General features: G+C 35.0%; 1 protein-coding gene across 3 annotated transcripts in view; it reads left to right on the top strand.

The window, feature by feature from the left end:
- LOC132202483 (rhophilin-2) overlaps positions 1 to 13,295 on the top strand; it is a 39,531-nt gene that overhangs the window by 9,041 nt on the left and 17,195 nt on the right. The window contains exon 1 of one of the 3 annotated variants that reach the window (XM_059629433.1): positions 1,341 to 1,905. The exons of 1 other annotated variant lie outside the window; for it this stretch is intronic. In XM_059629433.1, the coding sequence (XP_059485416.1) occupies positions 1,828 to 1,905 (78 nt within the window). In that variant the 5' untranslated portion in view covers positions 1,341 to 1,827. Of the gene's footprint in view, positions 1 to 1,340; positions 1,906 to 9,938; positions 10,165 to 13,295 lie in introns of those variants that run through there. One more of the 3 variants, XM_059629434.1, reaches the window with a different exon arrangement.

Genomic DNA, 13,295 nt, shown 5'->3' with positions numbered 1-13,295 from the left:
TTTTTTAATTTAAAAAAAAATCAAGTTTTATTTTCATCGATTTATAAACGATAGGTAATCAGTTCGTTTTTTTCTGTAATGTTTACGACTTTTATTGTTTTCCACACGCAAACGTTAGAATAGTATTTCATTAACCGCAAACCCTTGGAAATCCGCGACACCTTCAGCAAAGCGATTGAGCAAAAGCGTCTCTTTAGACCGCAGTTAGCAGCTTTCATACACACACATATGTATAAAATACGCGTGGAAACTAGGATCTGTCTGCTTTGTTGGTACAGGAGGCGACGAATGAAGTGTCTTCTTTGCCAGATCAAAAATCCACTTACTAGAGAGAAAATTGTAGATTCTAGGCGGATGTTATTTAAAATCTGGATCGTTCATAACTGCCTTTATGTAATCTATAAATATCAACTGCCTATTATAAATATTGAAAAAAGCTGAAGATTAACCACAAATTCACAGATTAGAGACTATGTATTTATTCGATAAGATAGTTACCTCAAATTTAGTTTAGTCAACTTTGAATTTGTTTTCTAATAATTTACCACAACTTAAATTAGTATACAATATTTCTAATTGATTTTACGAATTTGGTAATTTGAAAATCAAATCCTAATTCAGTCAGTATAATATTATGCAACCCCCCTTACGTGCAATTTTCTTTAGTTTGATTTACAATAACCAAATAAGTGAATCAAATTTATTTATTGATTTTACAAATTTGGAAATTGTAAATCAAACAAAAGAAAACTGCAAGTAAGAGGGGTTGTATTATATATATTATACTGACTGAATTATTTTCAAGAAAATATTTATTGGGTTCAAATTTAGGGCAACTATACCCCATTCATGAATTATGATTATTCAATTGTTTTAATTTTAATTATTTCTATTGTTTAGGTGTGATTGGATTTTTTGTAATATTGACCGGGAAATGTAAATGAAAAAATATTTTGTGATTTTTTTATGTTAAAAACTTTTATTAGTTATAACTGAATATGGAATTGCGTCATGTATGAAATATTTCCACTCTGTAAAGTAACAAATAGGCTAATTTGAACATGTGTAAAAACGTTATTTGGAGAAGAGGTGGATTGAATTCCACCACCCGAGCAGAGCAGAGGCAGACTGGTCGTCGTCCACCAAGTGTCATAAAGCGGACTGCCGAGTGGAGGAGTATTTTATCAAAGGCGATCGCAGAGCCGGTGCTCGAGATGCTCGCACTCAACCGAGTGTAACATAACTGCGATTCACGTGTGTGTCTGGTCCGAAGGAGGAGGAGGAGGACCATTGTGCAGTCGTTTGCTCGCGTGGTCCATCAGGAAGCGGCTCGACAGTCTGCTCTCGGCGATCGGTGTTCGCGCCCCGTGCACCTCGGCCCGAGACTTTGAATAATAAGCGACTCGCACTTTCTCTCTCTCTCACTCGGCAACAACAATAAAACGATCGACCTCACCCACCGTGGGAATCGACGTCGCCTTTCGATTCGGACACACGACTCGCCGTCGGCCTCTCAACAAACACACTCAAGAGGAATCGTCCGTCCTTCTTCTTCTTCAAGGAGTGCGTGCATCTTCGAATTGTCCCGCTGCAGGAGAATTATGCAAGCCGAGAGGGACGTGCTGGCCTAGAAATCAGAGCGAACTCTACCATTTGGCGTGATTAGAGTTTATTTTATTGGTTCAGTTAGAAAGCAACGGCCTGGCGAGATCAGCGTGCGCTCTCGGTGCAGCGCCTTTTGTGTTGTGTCAGTGTGTGCTGCGCGAATGATTGGTTCGGTGCGAGATCGTTCTGCGGTTATCTGCCACTTTTGATGGTGCGAAAATAATGCTCAAGTGGGTGCAATTACTCAACCAGCACCACCAGCACCACGAGCAGCAGGATGTGAAGCAGATTAAGATATCGGTGAGCAAAAATATTTAAGTGATTTAATAGTTTCTATTTCAATTAAATTTCACACTTTTACTTCAATATTTAGTGTTCAATTGCAAGATCAGCATTATTTCATCGCTGATTGACCGTTAAATTTTAATAGGGGATTTACAACAGTATAAATTCAAAAGTCTTATAAGATAAGGGAAAGCTTTTAATTGCTGATTATTTAATGTGTGCAAACGTTATCTGTACGTAGACTTTTTAGTCTTTTTTTTTTAATTGTAATTCATTTTGGAGATCAAATCATATTGAAGTAAATAGGGAAATACCCTTGAAGAAAAGTGAGGTTTTTGTTTATTTGGATTTATTACAAAACTTTAGACTTTATTGTACCATCGGCATAATTATTAAGAATTCCAAGTTATGTGTTATCTCTTTCAAAACATATTTATGAAAAATGTTAAAGGAAAATATTTTTGACGTCCAACAACTCTAATAATTTGTCAACTAAAGAATTTATAATTAATTTCCTTGGGTAATTTTTTTCTCTCTGTTTTGTGTGCCAACATTTGATTCTAAAATATTATTTAATATAAAACTTTTATTTCAATCAACCATAAATAAAAATGAATTCTTAAACTTTTTACACTTTAAACATTACCAAGATTTATAATACTTTTTTGTCATTTTTTTTAAGTTTAATTTACTCGTCACCGAGACTTTTGCAACACATCCAATCGTAGGTCAATGTGCAGAAAATGATATCATTCCAGACTTGATTTTGAAGCGAGACCCGGAAAGCTGATTCGTTCGATAAAGGCGTGGGAACTCGAGTGCGCCACGCGAACGAGAACTTTTTATATTTGCAGCAACACGAGACCGCCGAGCATTGCACTATATTATATTCGTCGATCTTGAAAATCCTTCAATCCAAACACACCGTTTGCTTTTCGTTACAGTTATCCTCTTAAAAATCAGCAAACTCGCGCGTATAATAAATTAATAACTTATATTTATAGAAGTGGGAAATTATGGCTCCTGTATATGATCTGCAAGTACGTTCGCTCAATTGCATAATGACTCTGTAATAAGTCTGCACGGTGTGTAAACGGCCGGTGGCAGTACTGTTACAGGGAAATGCAATTTTGCTAACGCGTTCGTTCACTGAAAACCAGTATGCGACGGCGGAATCGAACGGTGGAATAGAAACCTTGCAGCTTTTGTCAGGTAACACGTCAACTTCTGTAAAAACGTGTAATTCACGCGAGTGGAATATTGATTCGGCCGCGACAACACATTGTTTTATTTCTCTTGATTCAATGAAATTCAATAAAGGCCAATCACGATGAGTGCGGACGGCAAAAAGCATAAATTGGCGGAAAATCGTCTCGACGTCTGCCGAAGGTGGCAAAAAATGGAAGATATTACGGTTTAGTTCGTATATATACGGATCGCAGTTTCAGTTGAGCTGCTCTGCTAATATTTTACCTCTGCAAGTCACTGTCCATTATTGAAGTAGGAAGTCACTGCTGGCGAATCTATCAAATGCTGCGAGTGCAGACGCAAAAAAGAGGCTGCGAGTTCATTTGCTCTTACTTTTCATCGCACGCTGACTCTTTGTTTCCAGTTACTGAGATGAGCAATGGGCGAGCCGAGATAATAAACACAGCAGCTGGTGGTGCTTCTAGCTCTTATTCATTGATTTTCCAACCAATCTCACAAAAATAAAGGCGCGATCGGCAACAGTTACGCAAGCACTGCACGGTTAGTGCACAATTCCATTATGGGATCTGTTTCTCTCTCTCGGCGTTTAAAAATTTCAATTGCTTCATACGCTATAAATTACATTTTACATTAGTCAGCAGCACACCGGCGTCGGTTTGATTCAGAGTTCCTATATCTCGCGTGCAAAAAATCATCCGTTCCTTTGGCATTACATTTTGGTAGAAGCTTTATTACTTCATTTGTATAGGATTAAAATTGATTTTTTCACAGTGGCGTGAATTTTTTGGAGGAAAAAGCTTTTGCAGATTCCTTTTTGCTAATCAAAGAATTGCATTTCACAAAACTAATTTTGTGGCATGAAGTGTTGTGATGAATAACCTTTCTTTAAAAAAAATGTCAAGTGTTATAAAATTTTCAAGTAGCTATATAATTCATATATTAATTATGTGATTACAGTTCTAAAATGTTTAAACTTAAATAATAATTTAAATAAATTTAATAATTTTTTTTATCTATTTATTAATAGATTTTTAAATTTCAAAATTGTTTTTTTAGCATGATTTATAGTTTTTTTTTATAAATTTTTTTTAACTCACTACAACTGGTGTAAATTTGTATTGTAAAAACTTCTATTGTAAAAAACATAAATTTTTTGTTTAATAATTTAATTATTGATATAAACTTCATGTCTCCATTGTTTTAAGATGTTTATTGATGTATATAACTATAAATGAATTCATCTCCCCTGTTGAGAAAATCCTACCATTTAAGCTTGAATTTTTAACACCAATAGAAATGCTTGTGTGTGATCATTTTTATAAATTTATTATAAATTGTTGCATATTTTTACTCAATTGGAATTTTCCCATTTGTCTCAAAAAAATATTAAAAAATGTTATTTTCCTTTTGCGTCACTTGGCTCTCAGAATGTGATGTTTCCTTCTGTCGCTCTATTTGAGCTGCTGCGGTGAATCAGATTGTGTTCGTCGTAGCGGGCAAACAGTTGAAGATAAGAGAATTATTGCTCGCGTTTACTCAATTACGCATACCTGAGCGCACGAATAATGAGTTGGCACCTCTGTTTTTTATTATCTCGTTATAATTTATTGATTTGCCGCTTGCACCACTTACAGGCCGCCAGCTGGGCTGGCTCGTTTTATTAAATTTGCCAGTGAGTGAACGTTCAAATTTCGCTTAAAGTGGCGGCGAAATCGGTCAGTTGTGTACTTTACTGGCTGCTCTCGCGGCGCCCAGTAGGTCACTTATTGCGAGTGAAACTGAGAACCTTTCAAAAATGATAAACTTCAACGTGCATGCATCATTGAAATTGTGTGCGAAAACGAGTTTCGCTTTAATTACGCTCTCAACTGAAAATTAATTAATTCTCACTTGATAAATTAATTTGCATGCCATGAGGAGAAAATATTTATCAGTTTTTTTGCACACAGCAATTCGCACTTTGTGTGTTAATTATCTCTTTCTCGCGTGTGTGTCATTCAATATATTTTTTGCGCCGCGCTCGGTCGTGGCGGTGCAATTATTGCTATCTTCTTTTCTTGTTGCCTGTTAGTCAACCATTAGCATTACGACGATGATGATGAAAAAGATACGTGCTTAGCAATTTCCTTGCAAACAATGCGAGATTTTTGTTGCATTATAACTGCGCAGTTTGTAGCATAGAGCATAAATGCCTGAATAATTGGTCTACTTGTGTTTTCTAATATTTTGCAATAATAAAATTAATAAAGTAACAGCCAATAAATCTGTAGTATTCCAAGGTAAACTCGCAAATTTTTACATTCTCTAGTTTATCATTTTTTTACAGTACTCAATAAAAAAGTAAGCAGGGGTGTTTTTTTCGTTTTGCACAATGTTTGAAAATCATTCATTGTTGCGTCAGTTAACACGCAATTTATCGTGATAATTTTCAAAGTCATAAAGTCATCTATAATTTGCTCAGCATCAGCAATATCAGTTTTCAATTTGCTACACAAAATTTTAAATAATTGTGCATTTTCAAATGAAACTGCGAAAATTCTTAAAATATTAAAAATGGTTTTTAAGCCAGAAAAATTTTTTCTGTAAAATTTCTGTGATAAATAAAATGGTTGCACTGAAATTGGTTGATGCATAAAAAGAGCAATAATTTGATATAAATAAGTATCTTTTTTATTTTAACAAGACAAAATTTAAAATCAGTCTTTTTACGATATGCACGGAGAAAATTTTCTTCCGACTGCTCGGAAGGTTTTTCTGAGTTGCTCTTTTAAAACGGAACATAGTACAAATTTGGGAAGAGGCTTCTGAGTGCAATCTCGGCGTGTATTTCTGAGCTAGCTCGGAAAACCTTTCCAAACTGGCCAAGAAGGGGTTTACGATCTAGCTAGTATGCTCAGGTACTTGAAACCTTCCGAGTTGATCAGAAAGGCTTTCCTATCTCCTCTCCTCTGCTGCTGGAGAGCTATTTTGTACATTGCTTTCCACTTTAGTTTGCTACATTTTCTTTGCATAAATATATCTTGTAGGTATATTAGGGGCGATATACATTGAAAAACAGAAAAATATATAAGTGTAAAATAACAATTTTTATTTTTAAAACTTCGTATAATATATTACAACGAGAGCACAAAATTAATTAATACAGGCAAAATTTCACATAAAATAGACAAAGTCCAACTAAAACATGATTATTATCAATATTTCCATATTGTGGTGTTGTGATAGATTTGGAAACAATTCTCAGCGTGCATTAGAATACAAGAAAAATAGAAATAATAAAAAATTTAATAAATCAAAATGTACTCAACACACATCTTCAGCGCCTTTGTTTGTTCACTATATGCTGCTTCCTCTTGATGTGTAACATTTTTCACGCGTCTTCACCGTTGACTTCTGAATAGCTTCTTGATCTGCTGAATTCCCGCAGTTCCATTTGGTTTTATATGTTTCCGCAAATAATCTAAAACAATACGAAATAATCATCAAACCGTTAGTTTCAATTTTAAAACAAAATTTTGCACTAAGAAGATAAAAAAATAGGAAATGAATACACACCTTAAAAAGAATTCAGCGGCCGAAAGTCCAGCAAAATCTGTCAAGCGCGATTCCGATTCTCAACTTCTTTGTTAACTGCTGTACCCCTGATGCTGCGTTTGGAAAATGTGTGTTAAAATCAATTTTAGATCCAATTTAAATTTAAAATTACCTTTTTAAATTTGAGCAAACCACGACGAGAGCGTCCTTTCTAACTCACAGTCGGAGAACAACTGCCACTGTTGGACTGTTGCTGCCCAAAAGTTCGTTGAGAGATGCTTCTTTTCAAATTTTGACGGTTTCAAATAATATATTTCCTACTATAATGGTAATATTATCAAACCACACTCGGAAGAACTTTACAATGTGTTGGTAAGATGCACTTTCTGAGCCAAGTCAGAAAGAATACCTCTTTTCTTATTTGCTATCAGAAAATATTTCCGAGCTAGATCAGAAAAAACGTTTCTCTCCGAGTTGCTTGGAAGCATCTTCCAATAGCTTTTTTCCCACTTCGGGTCGGAAACATTATTTTAGCAAATCAGAAAATGTAACAGAGACTCGTAAAAAACGAGACCTTTCCGAGTTCAGTAGGTAAAAATTTTTGTCCGTGTGGGGTTTTTGTTTATTGAGCTGCGAGTATTGTTTCTTCCCAAAAATAATAATCTGCTTTGTATGTTTCAACCGTAATTTATTATTTTGGCAAAAATTTGTACGTGAACTAATTCTTTGAAAGGTACACAACAAAATAATAAGAAATAATTAAAATGCAGCATATTTGTATTATTATTACGTTTTTCTCATTAGAAAATAAAATTAAAATTGATTTTTCGTATTACGTAACAACTTTAGGATAGAAATGTGTGTGCATGAGCGTACCTTTCGTGGCTAAGGTCAAAAGAAGTTAAATTATTTTATTTTCAGGTTCATACAAAGTCAAAAAATCTGTTCAATATTTTATTAAATTCCTCTAACGCTTTATTTTAAGCGATTTTTTTTTATTTGATTTATGATTAAAAATCGACCTTCCTGCGATAAGATTCTATAATCCCCTTGTGTCATAATACTCCGTTGATCTCATGTTATGTATATCAATATAATTTGGCGAACTTTGAGTTTTAATCCAACAATAGCTGTCACGGCCAGCCAGTTTTCTCGCTCTTCTTTTATCAAAGCAAATATTTTGCCGCCTGTCGATAAGAAGACAATAAAAAATAAACACAAACGAAATCTTGCCAACTCTTTGTCGCGCATCCGTCGTCTTCGCCGCGGGAGCTCGCGACAGCCACGATTGGAGAACAAAAAGTTGGATAACCGCCGCGGTGCGCCACCTTGCCGAGGAGCCGAGAAACTGAGGATTAATTCAACCTTTCAATCGCTCGGGGCGCACAAATTTTGAGGTCAAATTCCCCGATCTGTGGAACCAAATAGTTTGCGGGAGACAATTAGCCTACTTCCTGCTTTGAATACTCCTCTAACGCACCGAAATTCATTATTAGTTATAGGTCGGCAGAGCGTAGATTTCTCGATTTTACGACCGCAGCAGCCGCACGACTGGTGCCTGAGATTACGAAACTCACATATTTTTTGGTCTCGAAATTTACGACTCCAAGTTTGCACGAATTAAATAATAATACTTCTGGTTTCCACACGCACCTTTAAAAATTCCATTCAAAGTTATTTAATTACAATGAAAATTTAATAATACGTTTTTTTTTATTCGGTCAGCATTCCATATTGATTCATCATGGAAAGCTTTGTACGAAAGTAGGATGAATGCATTATCATAAAATTATCTCATTCTATGGCTGGAAGTAATAATAAACGGTGATTGTCCGTCTTTGCATATATTGTATGCAAATAAATAATTTATGCAGCATCTTGTTATCTCTGCAATAAATTTGAAATTATTATCCACGGTCTTGAATCATTTATAGCCAGCAAGCTGCAGTGTTAGTTATTTTGATCACGGTGCCTCCCTCCGCACAATTTTCTTCCAAGCGATACGAATTTCTTCCAAGGAGTAAATATCACGGTGTGTGATTTCGTCCGCCGCGCGCACTCGTTATTCTTCCTGCCCGATTTGCCACGCCGGGAAGTTTTATTATGGCAGCGTGTGTGTGTGTATGCATAGTGGTTGATTTATCACTTGGAACGTGTTAAATTTCCAACATCTAATCGTGATCGCCGCAATCAATCAAGCTTCGTTTAAAATATGAATATTCAAAACAAGATAATAATTCGGGCGGTCGACCTTGTGGGAATTTTTATGCATACCGATCGTAATTTAAAATAGTTTTGCGTGGGTTCGATATCGCTTTAAAAGGCGCCGCTGATCTAGTTCTAGTATAATTGCTTTTATCGCCTCTCAATCGTCTCAACAAACGGGCCAATAGGAATGCATTTTGACACATAAATAAATATAGAAACAACTCTTGGACCCAAATTTTGTTACTAGCCGCGTTGATTTATATTTAATTTTTTTTTATTTATGTTATTGAAAATTAGCAAAATTATTTTAACGTAATTAAATTTCCAAATATTATAATTAATAATTAAATTTTAAGTAAAACTAGAAAAAGAGCTAAGTTTTCTTTTGATCATTCAAAGATTTGATCAAATTGTAATTATTATAGTTTATTGAAAACACCTCTTCAAAGTACAATTTTTCAATATTTAAAATAATGCAAATGAAATTAAATTATGTACAATTAAATTTTTAATTAATTTAAAACTTTAAAGCTTAGAATTAATATTTAAACAATTTATAAATTTTAAGAACATTTTATAAAGTCACGTTTTCTCTTTTCCCATACGGGCTTAGTGGTGCATTATATGATTGTCACAAAAAAAATTATTTTGTGTCAATATTGCCGGTTAAAATACGACAAAAAACATATCAATATTGCAAACATATTTTTGATTTTCAATAATTATAGAGAATTCTAATCAATTTATCTTATAGTTCAATTTAAATTAAAAACCTTAAACTCTGAAACACTTAAATGTAAAAATTAAATTAGAAAATTTTCTGTATAAGGAAGTAAAATGTTGCAAAGCTCTGGTAAATTTTTCTTTCTTCACACTTGGCCAGCTCAGTGTCAAGCACCTTTGGGTTTTAAGTGTCCATTGTCTCTGTCGTTGTCGTGACACCAGCCAGAGATGTCGATCAAAGAGTGACTCTCGCGGTTCGTTTGTTAGTTTAATTAGCCCGAGAGACTTAGACTTGTGGTGCCCCTTCCACCTAAAGCAAGAGGGAGAGAGAGAGTCATCGGAGTGTGGAGCCGCCGCCGAGCTCAGGTCGCGCCGCTCAGTTTATGCATGCAACCTGAGCAATCGACACAGTGTGCAGCTTCACATAGAAAGTCGGTCGGCGGATGGAACATTCGACCTCTCGTGTCCGGTTAAATGTGCGTCGCTTGAATACGATTGGAGTTTAATTTTTTTTTTTTCGGGATTTTATTACAATCAAAGCAGTGCTTCAGGATGGCACAGGCGGCGGTTCTGCGTGCCCAAAACAGAGCCAACCACAAGGTATGGAGCGAAAGAATATTTTTTCTTTTTTCAGTCATAATTGTCTGTCCACCTGCATGAGTGATGCGGGTAATGTTTGCCGAGACGACGTGTGCTATAGAAAGGTGTCACGAGCCTCGCACCTCCGGCAAATGTGCGAATTGCGCGATTTCTAAAGTTTCGTGCAGCCAACTTCTAAACAGTTAAACCATCGAGATGTGTATGTGGAACAGTTACTTTTCTCGGCAAATTGCTGGCATGAAATTTTACAGAAATCAAAGATAAAAAGCTTCAAACATTTTTGGAATGGAGTCAAAAATTCATGTTGGTTGAATTTGAAATATGCTTTTCCTTTGTGTTTTTTTAGTCGTTTATTGCTTCATAAAAAAACCAGTCGAAACTCAAAACAAGATGATAATAATTATAATGTTTTTTCTTTGAAACAATAAACAACTTTCCCATCGAGGAAAAGTCGATTTTTAATTTAAACACAATAATCAACCCCCTCAATCATAAATTCATTCTAAAAAGAGTTAAAAATAGAATAAAATTATATTATTTTGTTATATTTATAATGAGACTTATATGGACATATATTATAGCTGTTGTATTTGTTTTTGTCATTTTCTTTAGTTTAATAATACAATGCATTCAACCATACAAATAATAGTAATAATTTATTAAAATTAAACCATTTAAACATTTTTTTATTTTCCTGCTAGGTTTATTTCAATTCAATTTGTTTGTTTTTGTATGAAACATCTATGTAACCTATCAAACAATATTTCTCATGAACTTTAAGATCTCTAATTCTTTGAGAATTAATTTATTAATTAATAAATATAATAATTAGCAAATCAAGATAATTAAATAAAAGTTGAAGAATTTAAAATAAAATTATATATTATGAATTTATTTGAAGATTTGGAATTAAAAAATGATCACAAAAAAATACAAATAAAATAATTCAAAACATGAAAATAAAATATTTTTTAATAAATTAATCCCTTTCTTCAAAATAAGATGTGTATTTTTTATACAGTATAAAACTTTTATAACCTTGTTTACAATGCTTATAAATTCATAATTTTCCTTTTAATTAATTTCAGAGAAAAAGAAATGAAAGGACATTAAAATTTAAAGAAAAGATTTGATTTATAATTCTAGTTTAAAATTTTGTTGGGCATATTTTATTTTATTGTTGAGCAACAATAAAGAAATAAATTAATTGCCGTCTGACGTCCCCGAGCCCATGGTTGCAGAGCGTTGAAATCTCCAGTATTAAAGCTTGTGTGTCCCTTTGTCTCGAGGGCAGGGTGTGAGTCACCGGACGACACAATAAAGAAAGAAAGACATATACACAGTTTTGTTTTGCGATCCGTCCGAGATTATTGCGCGCCCGCAGACTGCACGTTTCAATTGTTTTGCTCCGCATTTTCAGCTGCAACATGAAATAACGTTTTGCTCTATCACGAGGAATAAATCTGTCGCCAGCACAATATATATGCTTTGGAAAAAAAATTCACTCCAGACAAAAAAGCGGCATTCGATGTTTTTAGCAGGCTTTTCGTTGGTATAAGTAAGATAAGTAGGTACTTTGCAGCCTCTAGCGTAAATTCACGCAAATTTGGCCGTTTTCCAAGAGGAGAAGCGTCAAAGGAACACCTTAAATTAAGTTAACATCTCAATATACAAGCAGATTATTTTCTTTCAGGGTCACTTTAAAAACTTCCAAATTGTCTACTCGTGTTGCCAAGTATTGCCGAGCCGAGTTGCTCAACCTGAAAATCGGACAAATTGGGTTAACGAAAATTTAATTGCACGGCGCCGCAGCTCAAAAGCAAACAAAGAGATTCCGTTGCAAGGAAAGTTTCGCATTAAAAGAATCACCGCTCGTTTAGTCGAAAGTCCAATTAACCTCGCATAGTGACATTTTATTCTCTCATATCGATACAATCTCAAATCCTCTGTTTAATTTCTTTCCGCCTACCTGGAAAACGGATTAGGTGAAACTTTCGTCCGTCAACTCGCATCACGAAAAGCAATTAACACGCCGCCTTGACCGGCTGCTGCGTATCCTTTTTTTGGACACGGAGGCGGTCGTTCGTGAAAATAATGTCATCACGTATTAGTGCGGTGAAAACCAAAACACGTCAATTTCTTGCAGCAACGGCTCTTTCCCGAAAACATAAAGGTTAAAAACTCTTTTTCTTACAGAGAGAGACACGCAAAAGAGAAATTTCGACGGTTGATGCTGGAAATATAGGAAATGCCTAGCATTATAAAACAGGTGTACTTGCTCAACAAGTGCATAGACTCGTTTTTATGAAAGAGGGAAACTGCAATTTCTTCATTTCCCATGCCGTGCTGTGCATATAGAAAACGCGATTTTCTCTCATTTCGAATTTGGCGACCGCGGTGTTATTCTCTTGGGGGAAAGAAATTTAATTTTCCTCACAAGCTTGTAATTTAATAAACTCGCACAAGCTGGGCAGACTAATACACATATTATGCACTTTCTATACAACTCGTGCTAATTTTTACAGTTAAATTAAGTAACTCGCGGCGTCGTGTTGAGCTTCTCTCGCGAGCAATTACAGTTTCAATTAAATATGATTCTGGATCGATGCAATTATTATCAAACCGCAACCGCTCTGGAATAATATTGGAACTAATTTTACTTGAATTTTAAGCCTGGGTTGAGTTTGAGATGAACGACCGTGTGCGTAAGAGAAGCATTTATTTTCCTGCAGCAACAATGGGAGTTTTCTCACGCCGTGCGTCTTTAAGTTCTATTCTTGAAAATGCCATCAGCACGAGAATCGAGTTGAGTAATACGCGGGCATTGTCTTTTGGAAAGAGAAAAAAATACGCCATCTTAGTACAAGAAAATTCCTCGGCCGTTTAATTGTTCCTTAAGTGGTGCTGAATTTTTTTCTCTTATATATCAATGGATTGCTAATGGCCTTGCAGCATAGATTCAAATTTAAAACGTCTCCTGTGTGCATTTAAAATTTAACGTTGAGTGTAGAATAAAATTCATTGACGATTTACCGCCGTGCACTTTCCTCATAATAATAAAAATCGCTCGTCTGCTTGCAGCGGTGTTCTGTTCTTATTTCAAAACGGCGTGCTAAGCCAGCCACACCATT

Source organism: Neocloeon triangulifer, unplaced genomic scaffold, assembly GCF_031216515.1.
Source record: "Neocloeon triangulifer isolate White Clay Creek 2 clone unplaced genomic scaffold, ASM3121651v1 ptg000015l, whole genome shotgun sequence".
Taxonomy (NCBI): domain Eukaryota; kingdom Metazoa; phylum Arthropoda; class Insecta; order Ephemeroptera; family Baetidae; genus Neocloeon; species Neocloeon triangulifer.
The sequence above is the reverse complement of the archived record's forward strand: the minus strand, read 5'-3'. Positions and strand labels throughout refer to the sequence as shown.